The sequence below is a fragment of the Leopardus geoffroyi genome, chromosome B1 (assembly GCF_018350155.1).
Source record: "Leopardus geoffroyi isolate Oge1 chromosome B1, O.geoffroyi_Oge1_pat1.0, whole genome shotgun sequence".
Lineage (NCBI taxonomy): Eukaryota > Metazoa > Chordata > Mammalia > Carnivora > Felidae > Leopardus > Leopardus geoffroyi.
This window is the reverse complement of record NC_059327.1, coordinates 203,695,421-203,716,922: the sequence shown is the minus strand read 5'-3', so window position 1 is coordinate 203,716,922 and position 21,502 is coordinate 203,695,421. Positions and strand designations below refer to the sequence as shown.

Sequence of the window (21,502 nt, the reverse complement as noted above, 5' to 3'; positions counted from 1 at the left end):
AAAAGACGTGCTTCAACTTTACCAATACCTTTATTTCCTCACCGTGTGTTTTGGGAATAATTTTAGCCAACCATGTGAGTTAAGATTGAACTTCGAACAAAAGGTGCTTTGCTACATGCTTTTAAAAAATTCGGAGATGTGGAAAGAAATGTGCTATCATTGTGATTTTTTCTTTACTTCGTGTTTCTTATGGAAGCTGTTTTCCTGTGTTTGATTGTCCGATGTTCAAGCTCAGTTTGCCCCGACTGAAAAGATGATTCTGTTTCCATATTGTGGAATTTCTGTTACTCTATTTCCATAATTTAGGGCTAGCCTAAAAGCTCACTTAATACAGGGTATATTATTAAATAGGCTTATTTATCTCAACTCTGTTTGGATGTGTATATGTGCCCCCACACCTACATCAAAAGATACTACACAACATCTGAATTTGGAGAAATCCTGAGGAAACTGTCCACAAATTCATGAGACATGGTCTAAATGTAATGGCTCTCCCAGATAGAGACGATTGTGGGAGGTGGACACAGAATCACATGCAGTTCTGTTTCGTAACTTAAAGAGGTGTTAATGGCCTCGCTATTGGTCTGGAGTGGTCATATTCAGCTCAGGCATTTACAACTGCCCAGAGCCAGGAGCTGTGTGTTTAGTCAGAAGCAAGTCACGCTGGCCACTCGTGATTTAAATCCTGCACACTCCCAAATTCCAATCGGAAGCCTAAACCAGACGTACCAGAATTGCCTTAACGCGAATTAGGAAGCTGGCCTCGAGGCCTTGTGCTGCAAGTAAGACCTGTAGTTGGACGTGGTAAGAAACTGGTCCTCGTAGCCATTACGTCAGGAGAATGCATGGTACTGACCCTCTGATACGGTTCTGGAGACCTTTTAGAGTATTTTGAGTGATCTCAACCAAAAATGTTTGCTGTCACCCTTTCGGGATAGATATTTCTGTAAGAAATCCACTCTGTCTTTCCGTACATCCTAGAGCAGGAAAATTTGCTCTCTTTAATTCATGCTATTCTGCCTTTCGTGATCTCCAAGTATAAAACTCAACTTTTGTCGGAGAACAGACGGAAAGACATTTCAAACACATGGATCTTGTGTTTACAACAGAATGTAGTTCTAACTGTAGCCATGTGTGCATTTAAAAACGGACTCAGTGATAACATGTCTGCAGCTTTTAACTGTTGTGGAAGACTTGGTGTATTTATGATATCTATAGATTACTTTTTAACACATTTACTTGTGTTTCCAAACAAAAGATTGTGTGGATGAAAAAAATGTTGTGGCTTTTCACAGACTTGTTCTGAATGTGCTATTTGTTACATCAAGTCTGAGCGCAGCGGAGTGAATATCTGTTTCTATTCTGAATACCTGTCGGAGGGAGACTGTGACCCTAATGCAGACAGCCTCAGTGCCTCTTTTATTTGAGATAGAGAGAGAGAGGAGGAGGAGGAGGAGGAGGGGGAGGGGGAGGGGGAGGAGGAGGGGGAGGGGGAGGAGGAGGGGGAGGGGGAGGGGGAGAAGGAGGGGGAGGGGGAGGGGGAGAAGGAGGGGGAGGGGGAGGGGGAGGAGGGGGAGGGGGAGGAGGGGGAGGGGGAGGAGAAGGAGGGGGAGAAGGAGGGGGAGGAGGAGGGGGAGGAGGAGGAGAAGGAGGAGGAGGAGGAGGAGAAGGAGGGGGAGGGGGAGGGGGGGCAAAGGAAGAAAGAGAAAGAATCCCAAGCTGATGTGGGGCTCCATCCCATGACCCTGGGATCAGGACCTGAGATGAAATCAAGTCAGACACTCAGCCGACTGAGGCACCCAGATGCCCTGCCTCGGTGCCATTGAAATCCAGATTCCAATGGTGTATTTACTTTTTCCAAATGCTAATACTTCTTCCGGTGGGTTTGAAAGGACAAACACTTTGGTCTTATCTCATCAACTACAGTACTTTAATTTATGCTTGAAGTCCTCCAAAATGGATCTGTAGGGCTCTGAGGCAGAACGGGGGAAAGAGAGTTGGTAGCGTCTTTGCGAGCACGGTTGGAGAGACAGCAGAGAGCTGTGGAGAGAGCGTCGCTGTGAGAGATGGGCAGACTGGAGGGGAGTTCCTGGTCCATCGCTTCCAGCTGTGTGATCTTGGGCCCACCGTCCCCTTCTTACCCTTGAGAGGGAGATGATCCCTGCTTCCCTGGGTTGTTGTGAGCGGCAAATGAGTGTTCGTATCCAGCCATAGTGCAGGGCCTGGCACGCTTACCTCTTCCTTCTCTCCCTTTGACTTGGCAGTTTCACTTAAAAGAATTATCGTAAGTTAACGATGGAGAGATATGCCACGGTTTGTGTGCCGTGTCTTAATGATTATATAAGGTTTGGAGTATTCATATATTGGGAGAACATTTAATGATGAGAAGAGAGTCCCACTGTAAGATGAAAACAGTATAGAATATTACCTATTCTATAATATAAGGCCGGTTCCCCCTGCCAAAACTGAGGAGAACTCAGGACCCTATACAGCAAATGTGAATGATAGTCATCTTGGAATTTCAACGAGTTTTATCCTTATTGAGTTTTGTCCTTATTAATACTTTCTGTATTTTCCACAATGAACTTTATATTTTATTATCAACATCATTTTATTGATGGATTAAAATGATGTGTCTTATATTTGCTTATAAGGTAATTGTGTTTGTGTATGTGTAGCATGTGCCTGTGTTACATGCCTGGGGGCACATACGTGTCTATGGTCTGCAGTAGGTGCGTGTGGTGTGCGTACATGTGTATATGTGTGTGTGTGGTTGTGGAGTAAGTGTGTACAGGGTGTGGGTATGTGTCTGTGGTGTGGGCATGTGTGTCTGGTGTGGAATGGGTGTGGGTGTGGTGTAGAGGGTGTGTGTGTGTCTGCAGTGGGGGTGTGGAGGGTGTGTGTGTGTGTGTGTGTGTGTGTGTGTATAGGGGGTGGGAGTCTGAGGAAACAGGGTAACCCTGAGCTGATAGCCAGAGGCTGGGGGTCAGGCACATGGGAGCTTATTATTCCCTCCTCTCCACTTTTGTAATTTTGGAAATTTTCTCATAATGTAAGGTTAAGTAGTATATAGATATTATTTTACAACTAAGTAGAATCAATGTATTAAAGGTTATGAATTCTCTGAAATCTATTTTTTTATATTCTTGAACTTAAAAAAAAAAAAGATAGGCACCTGGGTGGCTCAGTCGGTTAAGTGTCAGACTTCGGTTCAGGTCATGAGCTCACAGTTGGTGAGTTCGAGCCCTGCTGTGGGCTCTGTGCTGATGGCTCGGAGCCTGGAGCCTGCTTCGGATTCTGCCTCTCCCTCTCTCTCTGCCTGTCCCCTGCTCATGCTCTGTCTCCCTCTCTCTCAAAAATAAACATTTAAAAGGAAAAGAAAGATGAATGTATTTAGTTTCAAAAGGTGTTGCTCTTGCAAGAAAACTGAGAAGACCCAGGAGGACCCTTGAGTCAAGCGGCTGCCGTGATCACACACGAAGAGTCCCTTGTAGCCGTGCCCCCCGCCCACCGCCCCTGAGTTCCAGGAGCACAGCCTCCCGCTCCGCTCACCGGGTTGTGTCTGAGGAAGCTGGGGGAGGAGGGAGGAGCCTGCTCTAAGCCCTCACGTGTCCGTGAGTGGAGTGGCCTTGGCCCATCACATGCTCTGGGCCGGAGGAATTGACATGGACAGGACAGGGTTTGGTGGTGGTGTTGGTGGTTGGCAGCCTAGAGATGTCAGGTATGTACAAAGCTTGTGGTTTCTTCTTTTGGACTAGGTCTGTGCCTGTCAAGTGCGAGCTACAGGAAAAATGTACGCCTGTAAGAAGCTAGCAAAGAAAAGAATAAAGAGGAGGAAAGGTGAAGCAATGGCTCTAAATGAGAAGAGGATGCTGGAAAAAGTGAATAGCAGATTTGTAGTAAGTATCTTGCCTTAGTCTTCCCTGTACGCGGTGTCCTGAGTCCCACCTTCCTGAGCGCACCTGCTGCTGGACTCGCCCACTCTCCACCCTGGTGCGCGCCCACTCTCCACCCTGGGGTTCGCCCACTCTCCACCCTGCGGCGCGCCCACTTTCCAGCCCGGGCTCGCCTACTCTCCGTCCCCGGCTCGAAAACTCCGCAGCCAGGGCTCGCCCGCGCTTCCAGGCTCAGCATGTGCTGGGAACCTGGGAATGTGCCAGGGACAGCCTCTTTCGTCTTAGTGGCAGCCGTCTTCTTTCCAATTCACTTCTTACTGGGCACAAACATAAATGAGTGGGGATCCCACTTCCAACTTCCGACCTGCTATAAATCTGTAGCTGTCCACCACTGCCTGACCTGTGGTTCCTCTCCACACCCAGCAGTGTGCTCTTAACCAGTGAGGGCCCTCCTCTCCCTGCGGGGCAGACAGCATTACCCTCTGGCCTTTCAGCCACTCTGACTCCTAGTCCTGAAAGGCACTGCCTCTGGTCCTTCTCTTCTCAGTGGCCTCTTTCTGACACTTGGCGAATGTATTACTGGCCCTCTATCAGCACATTCCAACTGTATGGAGCCTCAAATTCCACCTTCACTGTTTCAGGCAAGGATGGGACTTGTGGGGCTAGGGTGAACCTTGGGACCCTTCCAGGCCCTAGGCTGTGCAGGAGGTGGTGTGGTTTTCATCGCCAAACCTGACTTCTTCACCCCATCACCTATCTCCCGTAGCATCTACGGCAACAGGAGGGTCTGCCTGAAGCGGGGAGAGGAAGGTACTTTATGAAAGAATTTGTGGTGTTACACTTACTTCGTCCCGGTCATTCATGTCTCAGTACTGAGGTTGGCTGATTTGTGGTAGGGAACAAATGTTCCAGAACAGGGGCCTGCACAGCCATCATGTACACTTGTCTCCGTGTATGATAGGTCACTTCTGCACCCATGACACGAAAATCTTTCATAAAATCAGCTCCTCTGGGAGTTTCTTTAAATATATTTGTATAACTACCTTGAAACATGGAAATCCATAATCTAGCTTTATGAAAGGAACATAAACGGTATCTATGGTTTATTCTACTTAAATGAAATATTTTAGTTTCTATATTCTTGGCCTTTCCCAAGGAACCTGGAAGTAACTTCCTTCATCCTTTTTTTCCCCAACTGAAGGATAATTGACATAATAATATCCTATCAGTTTCAAGTGCACATCATAGTGGTTTGATATTTTTCTACATTGTGAAATGATTCTCATGATAAGCCTAGTTGCCATATCAAAGTTATTACAAGTTATTAAAAAGTTACAAATATTGACTGTATTCCCTATGCTGTACATCACATCTCCTTGACTTATTTGCTGTATGACCAGAAGTTAGTACCTCTTAATCCACTTCACCTATTTTCTGACCCCCAACCCCTCCCTACTCTTGTAACAAGCCTGTTTAGTGTTGGAGTCGGTTTCTGTTTTGTTGTTTCCGTTTTGTTTTGTTGTGAGTGTGTTTTGCTTTTTAGATTCCACATATGAGTGGAACCATGCGGTGTCTTTCTCTGACTGACCTGTTCTGCTTAGCATTGTCCTTTCTAGGTCCATCCACGTTGCCGCAAATGGCAAGATTCCATCCTTTCTTATGGCTGAGCAATATTCATTCTCCTGTATACACATCACATCATCTTTATCCATTTGTCACCTATCAGTGGCCGCTCAGGTTGCTTCCACATCTTGGCTATTACAACTAATGCCACAGTCAACAGAAGGGTGCAGATACCTCTTTGGTTGGTGTTTTCATTTTCTCCAGAAGTGGAATTGCTGGATCACATGGTGTTTCTTAATTTTTTGAGGAATCTCCATACCGTTTTGCACAGTGGCTGCACCAACTTATATTTCCACCAACAGTTGTACAAGGGTTCCTTTTTCTGCACATCTTCACCAACCCTTGTTTCTTGTCTTTTTGGTTCTAGTCATACTGATAGGCGGGAAATGCTATCTCGTGGTGGTTTTGATGTGCATTTCCCTAATGGTTAGTGATGATGAGCATCTTTTGATGTGCCTGGTAGCCCTCTGTATGCATATGCATGTGTGTACATTTGGAAAAACATCTGGGGTGCCTGGGTGGCTCAATCAGTTAAGCGTCTGACTCTCAGTTTCAGCTCAGGTCATGACCTTATGGTTTCATAAGTTCGAGCCCTGTGTCAGGCTCTGTGTCAGCAGTGCAGAGCCTGCTTGGGATTCTCTCTCTCCCTCCCTCTCTCTCTCTGCCCCTCCCCTGCTCACACTGTATCTGTCTCTCTCAACATAAATAAACAAAAAACCCACAAAAATATCTGTTCAAGTTCTCTGCTCATTTTCTCATCAGGTTTTTTTTTTTTAACATATTTGTATAATTTAGAAAATATATTTTGATATTATCTCCTTATCTGATATATGATTTGTAAATATCTTCCATTCAGTAGGTTGCCTTTTTGTTTTGTTGATGGTTTCCTTCGCTGTGCAAAAGCTTTTTAGTTTACTATAATCCCATTGTTTATTTTAGCTTTTGTTACTCAGGAGACTGGTCTGAAAACACATTCCTAAGACTGATGCCAAAGAGCTTACTTCCTGTGGTTTCTTCTAGGGGTTCTGTGGTTTTGGTTCTTACATTCAAGTCTTTAATCCATTTTTAAGCATTTTATTTTTTTAATGTTTATTTATATTTAGTTTTGAGAGAGACGGGGGTCGGGGGAGATAGAGAGGGAGAGAAGGCCCATGCATGTGAGCAGGGGAAGGGCAGGGAGAGAGGGAGAGAGAGAATCCCAAGCAGGCTCTGTGCTGTCAGCACAGAGCCTGATGTGGGGCTCGATCCCGTGAACTGTTGAGATCATGACCTGAGCCAAAATCAAGAGTCAGACTCTTAACCAACTGAGCCACCCAAGCACCCCTCAAGTCTTTAATCCATTTTGAGTTAATTTTCGTGTATGGTAAAATGTAGTGGCCAGCTTTATTCTTCTGCATGTAGCTGTCCAGTTTTTCCAACACTATTTATTGAACAGGCTGTCTTTTCCTGGTTGTATATTCTTGCCTCCTTTGTCATAAATTAATTGATCTTATATGCATGTGTTTATCTCTGGGCTCTCTATTCTATTCCACTGATCTATGTGTCTGTTTTTATGCCAATACCATACTCTTTTGATTACTCAGCTTTGCAGTATAGTTTGAAACCAGGGAGCATGATGCCTCCAGCTTTGTTCCTCTTTCTCAAGATTGTTTTGGCTTTTCAGAGTCTTGTTTCATACAAATTTTAGGATTGTTTGTTCTAGTTCTGTGAAAAGAGCTATTGGTATTTCTTTAATGTTTATTTTGAGAGAGAGAATGAGAGAGAGAGAGCAAGTGAGTGTGTGAGTGGGAGAGGGACAGAGAGAGAGAGAGAGAGAGAGAGAGAGAGAGAATCCCAAGCAGGCCTCATGCTGTCAGTGCAGAGCCCAAAGTGGGGCTCAAACCCATGAACCATAAGATCATGACCTGAGTCAAGATCGAGAGTCAGATGCTTAATTGACTGAGCCACACAAGCACCCCAGAACTATTGGTATTTTGATAGGGGTTGCATTGAATCTGTAGATTGTTTTGGGTACTGTGGGCATTTGAACAATATTAATTCTAATCCATAAGGATGGACTATCTTTCCACTTATTTTTGTCTTCAGTTTGTTTCATCAATGCCTTATAGTTTTGAGAGTACAGGTCTTTCACCTCCTTGGTTAAATTTATTCCTAGGTATCTTATTCTTTTGATAAAACCATAAATGGGATGGTTTTCTTAGTTTCTGTTTCTGATATCTTATTATTAGTGTATAAAACTGCAACCTGTTTCTGTATGTTAATTTTGTACTCTCTGATGTTGCTGATACCATTGATTAGTTCTAATAGCTTTTTGGTGAAGTCTTTAAGGTTTTCAATGTGTACTATCATGTCGTCTGCAAATAGTGAGTTTTACTTCTTCCAATTTGAGTGCCTTTTATTTCTTTTTCTTGCCTAATTGCTATGGCTAGGACTTCCAGTACTATGTTGATAAAAGTGATAAGAGTGGGTATCTCTGTCTTGTTCCTGATATTAGAAGAAAAGCTTTCAGCTTTTTATCATTGAGTATAGTATTAGCTGTGGGTTTGTCATATATGGCCTTTATTATGTTAAGGTATGTTCCTTCTATACCCACTTTATTGAGAGTTTTTTAAATCATAAATAGATACTGAATTTTGTCAAATGTTTTTTCTGCATCTATTGAGATAATCATATGATACTTATCCTTCATTTTGTTAATGTGGTATATCACCTTGATGTATTCGTGGGTACTGAACCATCCTTGCATCCCTGGAATAAATCCCACTCGTTTGTGGTGTATGATCCTTTTCATGTGTTGTTGACTTTGGTTTAGTAATATTTTGTTGAAGATTTTTACATCTATGTTCATCAGGGTTATTGGCCTGTAATTTTCTCTCTCTCTCTCTCTCTCTCTTTTTTTGTAGTGTTTTTATCTGGTTTCAGGGTGTTTTTATCTGGTATCAGAATCAGGGTGATTCTGGCCTTGTAAAATGAATTTGGAAATCTTCATTCCTCTTCAATTTTTGGAAAAATTTGACAATAGGTACTAAGTCTTCTTTAAATGTTTGGCAGAATTCACCTGTGAAGCCATGTGATCCTGGACTTTTTGGTTTTTTATAGGAGTTTTTAAATTACTGCTTCAATTTCAATGCTTGTAATTGGTCTGTTCATATTTTCTATTTTTGTGTGATTCAGTGCTGAAAAGTTGGGTTTCTGGGAACTTATCCATTTCTTCTAGGCTGACCAATATGTTGGTGTGTAATTATTCATATTAATCTTTTATGATTCTTTGTATTTCTGTGGTGTCAGTTGTAACTTCTCTTTCATTTCTGAGTTTAAAAAAGTTAATGTATTTGTTTATTACTGACAAGTCTAGGCTAGAAGTTTATTGATTTTGTTTTTTCAAAGAACCAAGTTTTAGTTTCATTGATCTTTTCTATTGTTTTTTTTTTAAATCTCTATTTCATTTATTTCCACTCTGATATTAATTATTTTCTTTGAGCTTTGTTCTTTTTCTAGTTCCTTTAGATATAAAGTCACATTTTTTACTCCCTGCTTACAGTTGATCAGTGGAACCTGACCTGTACCTGTCACTCATTTCCTCCTGCTTCCCACTGCCCTGACTGGCCCACGATATGATTATGTATGATGAAAGCCTAACACTTTCTATATAACTCATTGTGTATCTAGCCAACCACAAATAGTTAGATACAATGCCAACCACAAATAGTTAGAAAATAAAAAAAATTAATTGATACCATTTATAATAGCATCAATAAATATCAAAATCTAGGCAAAAATTTAATGAAAATATGCAAGAATTCTAAACTGAGAGCTAGAAATGCTATTACAAGAAATTGAAGAAGACCAAATAATGTTCATGGATCAGAACATTCATATGAATCAACATATAAAGATATTGCTTCTCCCAAATTGATATGTAGATTAAATGCATTAAATGCAGTCCTAATCAAAATCCCAGCAGGGTGTGTGTGTGTGTGTGTGTGTGTGTGTGTGTGTGTGTGTGTGCACGCAAATTGACCTACATACCAACAGAGAAGTGGGCAAAAAACTTGGACAGGTACTTCACACAAGAGGTTCCAAATGGATAAGTATATGACAAACTATGAGAAGTGTCTCCTTTACTTGTATGTACAGAGAAATGCACATTAAAACCACAATAAGAGACAACTATGCCTCCACCAGCATTGACTGACGGCGCAAAATGTTGGAAGGATGTGCAGCAGCAAGACCCCTCGTGCACTACTGTGGAGAGCGTCTTTAACTTGTATGCTGAACGTGGGCGTTCTACAAGTATGGACTATCAGTGCTCAATGATTAGAGAGCATAGCTTTGATAAATCATAGTCCCAAGTGTCTTTGAAGTTTTGCCACCCACCCACTTAGCCACAGAAGGTTCTGTCCTTGCAGTACAGAACTGTTGTAAAGTCTTTGATAGGTACATGCCTGAGAAGCGCCAGGTGCATGATAGGCATTTTCCTGAAGCATATAGTATTTGGGTTTTCTAATTATAAATCTAACATGGGTTATTTGAATAATGTTAGCAAATAGAGTAAATCACCAATGAATGCGCAGGTTTTTGTGCTTTGTTTTTTATGTTGCTGTTGTCCTTAGGTTGGTTTGTCTTATACTTATGAGACCAAAGACTCCTTGTACTTGGTGCTGACCATTATGAATGGAGGGGACTTAAAGTATCACATTTACAACCTGGGCAGCCCTGGCTTTGATGAGCAGAGAGCGATCTTCTATGCGGCCGAACTGTGCTGTGGCTTGGAGGACTTACAGAAAGAAAGAATTGTGTACAGGTAAGAACAGAACGAACTCCTGGGCCTGAGAGCCCAAGACTCCCACCCGGCTACTGCTGACCCCTCACGAGCCTGGGCACAAGGGCTATGGGGCCCCTTGGTGGCCATTTGTAGGGTGTGGTCACTCACACCGTAGGAAATGGGGTCAGTCGGTGGGGAACCTTGGTTTTCTTTTCAGTTCTCTTCCATCTCTAGTAGGTTGGTTTTATTTGTTACGTTGATGAAATGTAGGCAGTTTTACTCATGTAAGAAGAGCCCATTTCCCAGATTCTTAGGCATCTTGAGAGCTCTATTTAAGGTTGTAGACTATGTTCCAACAAAATAGCGTACAATTAAATGCCTCAATATTTTGTGCCTTAGAATTCAGTAAAGAAAATTAAGTTTAAGGGGCGCCTGGGTGGCGCAGTCGGTTAAGCGTCCGACTTCAGCCAGGTCACGATCTCGCAGTCCGGGAGTTCGAGCCCCGCGTCAGGCTCTGGGCTGATGGCTCAGAGCCTGAAGCCTGTTTCCGATTCTGTGTCTCCCTCTCTCTCTGCCCCTCCCCCGTTCATGCTCTGTCTCTCTCTGTCCCAAAAATAAATAAACGTTGGAAAAAAAAAAAAAGAAAATTAAGTTTAATAGGTAGAATTAAATTAGTATGATCAAATATTTAGTTTTAGGGAAAGCAGTCCTTCCTTCCACCTTTAGGTGTGGAGCTCACGGGCTCTGACACCCTTCTCTACCCCTCCCTGCACAGCCCGTCCCTTCGCCTCTGTGTGGCGGTGCACCTCTATGTGGAGACCATTCCCTACAGGAGTTTCTCACCGTGCCCTTTTCCTGAAATTCCCCATACAGTTGGTCATGAAATCACCCCTGAATGTTTCCCAGATCATTCTTTAGGGTCACTGGCTTAGTTTGGGTCTTCCGTAGGTTACCTGGCAGGCGGACACTTGAATGGTCTCCCTAATGCCAGTCTTGCCCCAGTGCCTCCTCCGTGAGACCAGTGACAGGCCTTCCTGCGATGTGGATCTGATCCTGTCACGCTGTCCCTAGCTTGGACCCCCGTGGGCCTGGCTCCCCTGACCGTGTGTGACGCCCGTGTGACGCCTGTGTGATGCCGCTCCTCACTGACTGCTCCAACCCAGTGTCCTGCTGCTCCCCGAATGGGGACTCCCTGCCTTCGTGCTGGGCACATATTTGCAGCTCACACTCTTTTCAAGCGTCCGCAGGGCTTCATACCTTTGCACATGTGGTCTGCTTGTCGGACGCTTTTTTTTCGCTGTGGCCCTTCTTCCTTCACTCTGAGACACTGCTGCTCATTGTCCCAGAGTTAGCATGGCAGTGTCCCCTCCCCCTGCCCCCGAAGAACTGTGCTGAATCTACTCTGCCTGCGCTCTACAGATGGAACAACAAAGCCTGGATGACAGCATATCTGTTTACGACATGGCTTACCAAATATCTTAAGCCAACTGTTCAGACCTACAGTTCAGAAGAAAAGATTCCCCTCAAAATCATACTGCTCATTGACATTGTACCCAGTCACCCAAGAGCTCTGGTGATGTATAGCAAGATTAATGTTGTTTTCATGCTGATACAACATCCATTCTGCAGCCCATGGAGCAAGGAGTAATTTTTAATTTTGACTTTTTAGTCTTACTACTTAAGAAACACATATCTTAAAAAATATAAGGCTGTAGACGCCATAAATGGTGACTCTTCTGATGCAGCGTAAATTGAAAATCTTCTGGAAACGATTCACCATTCTGGATGTCCTTACGAAAATGTTTCTTCCCGTGGCTCATGGGAAGAGGTCAAAATATCAATATTAACAGGAGTTTGGGAGAAGTGGGTTCCAGCCCTCATGCAGGACTTTGAGGGGTTCAAGACTCCGTGGAGAAGTTGCTGCAGATGGGGTGGAAACAGCAAGAGAACTATGATCAGGGGCTGAATGGCTGCGATCTCAGGATCAAACTTGAACAGATGAGGAGCGCTTCCTACGTAGGAGCAAAGAAAGTGGTTTCTTGAGATGGATTCTGCTCCTGGTGAAGATGCCCTGAAGATGGTTGGGATGACGACGAGGCTTTAGACTATGGCATAAACGTGGTTCATAAAGAGTGGCAGGGTTTGAAGGGACGGACTCCAATGTTGGAAGAAGTTGTACTGTGGGTAGAATGCTGTCAGACGCATCACGTGCCACAGAGAAATCATTTGGGAAAGGAAGAGGCGGCAAATTCATTCTCTTGTTTTGAGAAACTGCCACAGACACCCCAACCTTCAGCAACCAGGACCCTGATCAGTCAGCAGCAGTCTGCGTCAAGGCAAGACCCTCCAGGAGCAAAAAGGTTGCAACTCGCTGAAAGCTCGGATGATGGTTAGCAATAAAGTTTTTTTTTTTTAATTTTTTAACCTTTATTTATTTTTGAGACAGAGAGAGAGACAGAGCATGAATGGGGGAGGGGCAGAGAGAGAGGGAGACACAGAATCGGAAGCAGGCTTCAGGCTCTGAGCCACCAGCCCAGAACCCGACGCGGGGCTTGAACTCACGGACCGCGAGATCGTGACCTGAGCCGAAGTCGGACGCTTAACCGACTGAGCCACCCAGGGGCCCCAATAAAGTATTTTTTAAATTGAGGGATTCATTGTTTTTTTTAGACATAACACTGTTGCACATTTAATAGATTATAGTACAGTGTAGACATAAGTGTTATGTGCACTGGGAAACCAAAACATCCATTTGACTTGTTTTATTGTGATAGTCCCCTGATTGTGGTGGTCTGGGGCCAAACTGCCGTGTCTCTGAGGTGTGCATTACTGGATTGGCTAGAAACGAACCTTTCTATGAACCCAACCTTTCACCTCAGGCTTCCCCTTGCCCTCCGACAGAGCGGGTGAAAGGCGTGGGTTGGCCGGCACTTACCGGGAACTGGAATACCTGTCTCCTCCTCTGCTGTGTCCACAACACCTGCCAGCGGGAGGTGCCCACTAAGTGCTGAATGAATGACTGATGGCATTCAGCCTCTGCTGGTACCTTCCCCTCCTCTTTTAAGCTAAGGACCTGTAAAGCACTGCTTGCGTTCTTCAAAAGAAAGGTTTTTGTGGCCTACTTCTTGTCAGAGATTGCCTCTTGACAACCTTGATCAGACCAGGTGGCAGAAAGATGACCTTCCTTTTTGCAGAGGGACAGTACAAATAAAAATGCTTTACTATTTCAAGTCTAAGGTCAGAAGAGAGGAGGCACTCAGGTTGGGCTTTAGACCAGCCTTAGGGTATAGCATGTTAGCGGTCAGAATTGAGAGCCTGGGGGCCACCTCACCCTCCTCCGCAGGAGCTTCCCCCGAGGGTGCCAGGCCTTCCGGCGGCGTGCCTCTCACCGAACTGGAAATAGCAGGACGGATGCTGCAGCCTAATGGGCTCCTGGAATTCTCTCTACCAGAAGTGCTTTAAGTCGGGGAAGGCTTCCCAGAGGGGCTGAGACTCACCAGGCAGCTTGGGTAGATGGCTAAGATCTGGGCAGAGGGAGAAGGGGTCGTTCTTCCAGGGGAGATGAGCGTTGTGTTTGCATTCTGGAGAAAGTGGGCAGAGGAGTCCATGGAAACCAGAGCAGTCCTAAAGAGAGGAGGAAGGGAGAAGCAAACATGCTGGCTTTTGGGGTGCCTGGGGAGCTCAGGCGTTAAGCATCTGACTTTGGCTCAGGTCATGATCTCACGGTTCACGAGTTTGAGTCCCACATCAGGTGAGCTCGAGCCTCACTTTGGGTGAGTCCTGCTTCTCTCTCCCCTCTCTCTCTTCCTCTGCCCCTCCTGGGATTCTCTCTCTCTCTCTCTCTCTCTCTGCCCCTTGCTCACTTGCTCCCTCTCTGACCCCCAGAGCTGAGTTCTTCTGGTACGGGGGATTTTCATTTGTTGACATTTTAAAAAGTACGTTAATGATAAGAGAAACAGCCAAGTTTATTGTGGACTAATTCCTTACTGACCTTCCGTTAGATCCGCGGGCCCGTGCAGAGCGGTTCGCACACCGCTGGCACACGCACGGTGCTTGCCAAGATGAAGCCTCTGTGGGGTCCTCGTCCTTCCCGGCGACAGCGTGAAGGGCTCGTGAGCTGACCCACAGAGGGTGGTCTTGTCGTGTCCCGTTCTTGCTGCTGCTCAGAGTAGAGACATCTGTGGTCGTTTCTGCTGGGTGCTGAGGAGTCACCGTGTCACCTTGTGAATAACCGAGCTTTTTGTTGTCCCTTCCTTTGTAGAGACTTAAAGCCTGAGAATATCCTCCTCGATGACATTGGTAAGTGAGTGAGCGTTTCACGTCTAACGCATAAGGCTTTGTTAGGAGGGACCTGGCTACAGAGAGTTAACGTGCACTTAGCCCCTTATCGCAGAACAGAAACAACACCAGAAAGAGAAACTCATTGGTACATGTTCTTTTCAAAATCTAATAGAGATAATAACATTGTCATTCCCCCGTATTTAGGCAAGAAGCAGAGATGGTCATAGTTTTCTGTTAGTAATTGAGTTCTAGAGGCATATTAAAATAAATTCAAAAGTAAGAACATTTTCCTCTGCCCATATCTTGCTTTTTCCCTTGGAGGGGTATATCTTCGCCCTCCTAAATACCGGCCTGCTGCCCTTGCCTTAGGCTTCTTTCACAGAGCAGGAGCGCAGGTGGCTGGTTGGGGACCCTGTGAGCACAGATGGGGAATGGCCCTTCTGGACCGGCTCATTGTCATCAGCAGGTGCCCCTCCTCAGTTCTCGGGGTGATGGCTGCACTGGGAAATGCCTTCTGGCCTTAACCCGCGGTTCACTGTGCGTGAAAGTGGCTTTGAAAACAGAGGATGTACTCTGCGTGGAAACGGGAAGTGATCTCCAAGATACAGCATTCCCTGGAAAGAAGTGAGGTCAAGAACAGCATAAAGTGTGCTGCCTTTTGTGTAAAACGAGAGGGGAAGTGATGTGTAGTTGTATTTGCTTTATACGTACAGACCTGAAGAAACACAAAAGAAGAGTCATAAGAAACTGTTAAGAGTGCAGATAGCCTAGGGGGAGCAGGGTTTCCACCGACACTAATGCCCTTTTATATTTTTCAGTATATAATTCAGTTTCTGCAAAAGAACCCACAACATGCTGGGATTCTTATTGGAATGGTGTTGGATCTATAGAAACTTTGTGGAGAACTGACATCTTAACAATATTAAATCATTCCGTTTAAGAAAATAGTAAATAATCCCGTATATTTGGGGCTCGTTTAATTTCTCTCCACATTATTTTGTGATTCTGTTCGTTGTAGCACCGTGTGAGTACATTCGTTATTCAGAAGTCATTTGTATTACTTTTTTTTTTTTAACGTTTATTTATTTTTGAGACAGAGAGAGACAGAGCATGAATGGGGGAGGGACAGAGAGAGAGGGAGACACAGAATCGGAAGCAGGCTCCAGGCTCTGAGCCATCAGCCCAGAGCCCGACGCGGGGCTCGAACTCACGGGCCGCGAGATCGTGACCTGGCTGAAGTCGGACGCTTAACCGACGGAGCCACCCAGGCGCCCCTGTTTTATTTTGTTTTAATGCTTATTTATTTTTGAGAGAGACAGAGACAGAATGCGAGTGGGTTAAGGGCAGAGAGAGAGGGAGACACAGAATCCGAAGCAGGCTCCAGGCTCTGAGCTGTCAGCACAGAGCCCGACGCGGGGCTCGAATTCACGGACCGCGAGATCGTGACCTGAGCCGAAGTCGGACGCTCAACCGACTGAGCCACCCAGGCGCCCCTGTTTGTATTACTTTTTTTTTTTTTTCAACGTTTTATTTATTTATTTTTTTGGGACAGAGAGAGACAGAGCATGAACGGGGGAGGGGCAGAGAGAGAGGGAGACACAGAATCAGAAACAGGCTCCAGGCTCTGAGCCATCAGCCCAGAGCCTGACGCGGGGCTCGAACTCACGGACCGCGAGATCGTGACCTGAGCCGAAGTCGGATGCTCAACCGACTGCGCCACCCAGGCTGTTTGTATTACTTTTAAGTGGACTCAGTGAAACTCCACGGAGATGTTTGTAGTTCTTTCTGTGCATCGCTCCCTCCTCTCCAGGACTTTCCCCCACAAATTTGAGCCGACCTGTCTTCCCTCAGTTCTAATCTCCGTCTTCTTAACTTAGCAACACCACCTGCTCCGTGTAGGCTCCTTCTTGCAGTGCTGGGATCCGGAAGCGGCTCCTGGTCCGGGAGGACGGCAGGACCCAGCTGTCTTGTTTCTCTCCTGTCGCGAAGCACCATCCCTGGCTACCGTAGACCCAGTGCCGAACAGTGTATTGGGGCCATTCTTTAATTATTTCTGATTGAAGAGCAACTGTTGCATCAGTTACCCCTTGTTGGTTGGAGGCAGAAGTTCCGGACATTCTTAGTGCACCTTCCGTACGTTCCGGTGGGGTCTAGTTGTACATATCGGGGTATCCTTTTTCAGTATCGCGTTGTGGTTTTCACCGTAAGGGTCGTACACATTTTTGCTATTTGATGTTCTTTAATGGTATCGTTTTTAAAACTTCTATTTGCTTGTTGCTGGTATTTAGAAATCTAATTTCCCCTATTATTTGCATTTTACATTACTGTCTGATACTGTTAAAATCGAACCAATATCAGTACATTATTATTAACAAAAATCCATGGTTGACTTTAAGGCTCGTTCTCTGGGTTGCACATTGTGTGGGTCTTGACAAAGGTGTGATGACATATGTCCACCCTTACTGTATCACACCGAGTAGATTCACAACCCGAACGTCCCCTGTTGTATCACATATCCAGCCCTCCTACCCTCCTTCCAAGCCTGGCAACCACCCATCTCTACTCACTCTGTCGTTTTGCCTTTTCCAGAAAGTCATAGACTTGGAGTCGTGTAGTGTCTAGTCTTTGCAGACTGGCTTCTTTCACTTAGTAATACACATTTAAGGTTTCTCCAGGTCTACGCTTGAGGGCTCATGTCTTTTTAGTGCTGAATAATATTCCACGGTCCGGATGCACCAGAGTTTATTTGTCCATCACCTGCTAAGGACATCTTGGTTGCTTCCAAGTTTGGGGAATTAGGAATAAATCTGCTCTACACATCCACATGCAAGTTTTCGTGTGGACGGAAGTTTTCAACGCCGTTGAGCATATACCAAGGAGTGTGATTTCTGAATCAGACAGTAAGAGTATGTTTAGTTTTGTAAGAAACTGACAAACCATCTCCCAAAGCGGCCGCACCCGTGATCCTGCGTTCCCTCCAGCTGTGACCGGGAGCGCCTGTCGCTCTGCGTCCTGGTCAGCATGTGGTGGGGTCAGAGTCCTGTATTTGGCGGTTCTAAAAGGTGTGCAGTGGAGTCTTAGTGTTGTTTTAATTTGCAGTTCCCTAGTGACGTATGGTGTTGACCATCTCTTCTTACGCTCATTTCCCATTTGTGTATTTTTGTTATGAGGTGTCTGTTCAGGTCTTTTGTCCATTGAAAAAATTGGGTTGTTTCTTTTCATACTGTTAAGCTTTAAAAGTTCTTTATGGGGGCACCTGGGTGGCTCAGTCAGTAGCTCAGGGGTAGCCTTCTAACATATCACCTTTAAGTACGAAATTTGCTGTAGTATTTTTGTAGATACTCTTGGTCAGATTTAAGAATTTTACTTTTTGGGGCACCTGGGTGGCTCAGCCGGTTGAGCGTCCAACTTCAGCTGGGGTCATGATCTCACCTCACGGTTTGTGAATTCAAGCCCCAAGCCCTGAGTCAGGCTCTGTGCTAATAGCTAGGAGCCTGGAGCCTTCTTCGGATTCTGTGTCTCCCTCTCTGCCCCTCCCCAGCTTGTACTCTGTCTCTCTCCCTCTTTCTCAAAAATAAATAAACACTAAAAAAAAATATTTTTAAAGAATTTTTCTTTTTAAAAAAATAACAAATGGTTGTTGAATTTTATCAGTGGTCTTCAATTATAGGATGTCCTTTTTTTTTCCTGTTAATATAGTAAATTTTCAGATGTTAAGCTAACATTTCATTTCTGAAATAAATCCAACTTGGGCATAGTATGCTATTCTTTACATAGATTGCTAGATCCTGTTTCCTGGTATTTTGGGGGTGAAGGTCTCTGCTCTCTGTGTCTGTAGTATCATGGGAGCACCAGCGGCCTGCTGTTGCCTACATCCCTGCAGAGGCTCCAGGGCCCAAAAGTCTTGACTCAGCCGCCGGCTGGCCCAGCCTCGGTGGGAGTCGCAGGTTGGAGCAGCTGGAGAGTGGCCGTGTGTGGCCCCTGTTATGCCCAGAATTCGTGATCCCCAAAGACCACCAGGGAGCCGAGTCCGATGCAAAAGCAAAGAGGCTTTATTCGAGCTACCTCGAGCTCAATCTCCTACCTGAACCAACTCAGCGGTGAGATGCTGGAGAGAGAGAGCAAGTTTCAAAAGCACAAAAGGTTTTATAGGGATCATGGCCTTAGCCGATTGGCTGGGGAAGGGTCGTGGACTCAGCCGATTGGCTGCCAAAGTGTGGTCCCAGATCAGCAGTTATCAGCGTCACCTGGAACTTGTTAAAAATGCAAATGTTGGGCCTGGTGGTCACAGACCCACTGAGTCAGAAACTCTGGGGGTGGGGCTCAGCAATCTGTGTTTGAACAAGTCTTCCAGGAGATTCTGATGCACCTGAAGTTTAAGAACCACTGGGTCTGAGGATCTCTAACATGTTTGGCCTCAGTGTATACAGAATGTTTCTCACTGGTCACCTATTAACCATTGGCTGTCAGCCTTGCTGTGCTATATAAATACCTAGCACCAAACACCATCCCCAGAGACTCTGATTAATTGGTTTGGGGAGGGGTAAAATGCTCCCAGGTCTTTCTAAGCCTGGACAGGGTTGAGGGCTCCTGCCTCTGGCCCCTACCTGAGAGAAGCCCTCCCTCTTCTACTCACGCTTTCCACGCCTCTCACACTCCCCTTCCTCCCACCTCAGACTTCGGAAGAATGCATCAATCGGTAAGTTACTTAAGGGGAGGAGGCGTGTTCTGAGGTTTGAGCAGGAACTTTCTGCGGCCATGTTGGGGACATAGTCACTAGTCAGCTGGCCTAGATCTGCGAGCAGCCTTGCTCTGACCAGGATTTGCAATGCTTCTGAGAAACGCTGGTGCCCCTTGGCAGCTCACCTCTGTGTGGTTCTCTGCGCGGGCGTCCCGTCCATCCGATACAGTCACCGTCGTGGCTCGTGGACACCCTTGGAGGACGGCTTGTGTGATTTGTTAGGCTCTGCAGTTGTGGCTGGTGGTAGCCTGGGCCACCCTGACCTTCACCACCCTGCCCCGAAGCAGGAGCCCAGCATCATGACTGTAGTCCTTACTGTTATTTGTTCTTTAGATGCTGTGCACCTGGTCACATTCCTGTTAGGAATGGAAAGGAATATTCTACAGAACTTTGTTTTGCTTTTCTTGATTTCAGGAGATTAAAAAAATGTTTATTTATTTTGAGAGACAGAGAGAGAGGGAGGGCATATATGTGCACATGCACGTGTGTGGTGGGGAAGGGCAGAGAGACAGAGAGGAAGACAGAGACTCCCAAGCAGGCTTTGTGCTGTCAGAATACAGCCTGACACAGGGCTCGATCTTACAAACCATGAGATCATCACCTGAACTGCAATTGAGAGTTGGACGCTTAACTCACTGAGCCACCCAGGTGCTCCAATTTCAGGAGACTTTAAATCTTTTCTTCTTGTTTTCCTATTCTTTTAATTTTTAAAATGTAATCCTAGCTATACTTTATGACTTATGAATGTGATTGATTTTAGGATTTTTAGTATCATGTAGTTACAATTCCCAAGAACTAATTTCCACCAGAAACCATAGAACATAAGAGTAACTCTTTTATTTCCCATCTAGACAGCTTGTTAGGGCTTCTGTTCTTGTCTGTAAAGCAGAACTTGACATTTGTGGTGAAATTAGGTTTTAAAAAAAAGATGATTATAAAGAGAACTACAGGCAAATATCTCTGAACATGGTTGCAGAAATCCTCAACAAAATGCCAGCATACCAAATCCAACAATACCTTAAAAAAATCACTCACCACAGTCAAGTGGGATTTATTCCTGGGATGCAAGGGTGGTTCAGTGTTTGCAAATCAATCAATTGTAATGTATCACATCAATAAGAGAAAGGATGAAACCACATGTTCTTTTCAATAGATGCAGAAAAAGTACAATATCCATTCATGATAAAAGCCCTCACACAGTAGGTTTAGAAGGAACACACCTCAACGTAATAAAGGCCATGTATGAAAAACCCACAACTAATATCATCCTCAATGGGGAAAAACTGAGACCTTTCCCCCTAAAGTCAGGAACAAGACAAGGATGTCCACTCTCACCACTTTTATTCAACATGGTACTGGAAGTCCTAGCCACAGCAATCAGACAAGAAAAAGGAATAAAAGGGCATCCAAATCAGCAAGGAAGTCAAACTTTCACTATTTGCAGATGACATTACACTACATGTAGAAACCTGAAAGACTCCACCAAAAAACTGCTAGAACTGATATATCACTGAAGTTGCAGTATACAAAATCAATGTATAAAAAATCCATTGTATTTCTATACACCAATAATTAAGCAGCAGTGAAATTAATAAAGCAATCCCATTTATAATTACACCAAAAAAGTAAAATACCTAGGAATAAGCTTAACCAAGGAGGTGAAAGGCCTGTACTCTGAAAATTTTAAAACACTGATGAAAGAAACTGAAGACGATACAAACAGATGGAAAGATATACCATGCTCATGGATTGGAAGAACCAATATTGTTGAAATGTCTATACTACTGCAAACAATCTACAGATTTAATGCAATCCCTATCAAAATACCAACAGAATTTTTCACAGAACTAGAACAAACAATCCTAAAATTTATATGGAACCACAAAGACCTCAAATAGCCAAAGCAATCTTGAAAAAGAAAATCAAAGCTGGAGGTATCACAATTCCAAATTCCAAGATATACCACAAAGCTGTAGTAATCAAAACAGTGTGATACTTGCACAAGAATATACACATAGATCAATAAAACAGAATAGAAAATCCAGAAATAAACCCACAATTATATGGTCAATTAATCTATGACCAAGGAGGCAAGAATATACAGTGGGGAAAAGACAGTCTCTCCAACAAATGGTGTTAGGAAAACTGGACAGCTACCTGCAAAAGAATGAAACTGGACCACTTTCTTATACCATA

At 44.6% G+C, this 21,502-nt stretch overlaps 1 protein-coding gene across 9 annotated transcripts in view; it reads left to right on the top strand.

The window, feature by feature from the left end:
* The window catches only part of GRK4 (G protein-coupled receptor kinase 4), a 90,324-nt gene that overhangs the window by 53,631 nt on the left and 15,191 nt on the right, over positions 1 to 21,502 (top strand). For all 9 annotated transcript variants that reach the window (XR_006711621.1, XM_045474749.1, XM_045474751.1 and 6 more), the window contains 3 exons: positions 3,759 to 3,899; positions 10,133 to 10,323; positions 14,546 to 14,583. Coding sequence is in view for 8 of the 9 variants with exons in the window: in XM_045474749.1 (XP_045330705.1) it covers positions 3,759 to 3,899; positions 10,133 to 10,323; positions 14,546 to 14,583 (370 nt within the window). In the remaining variant the exon portion in view is untranslated. The remainder of the gene's footprint in view (positions 1 to 3,758; positions 3,900 to 10,132; positions 10,324 to 14,545; positions 14,584 to 21,502) is intronic.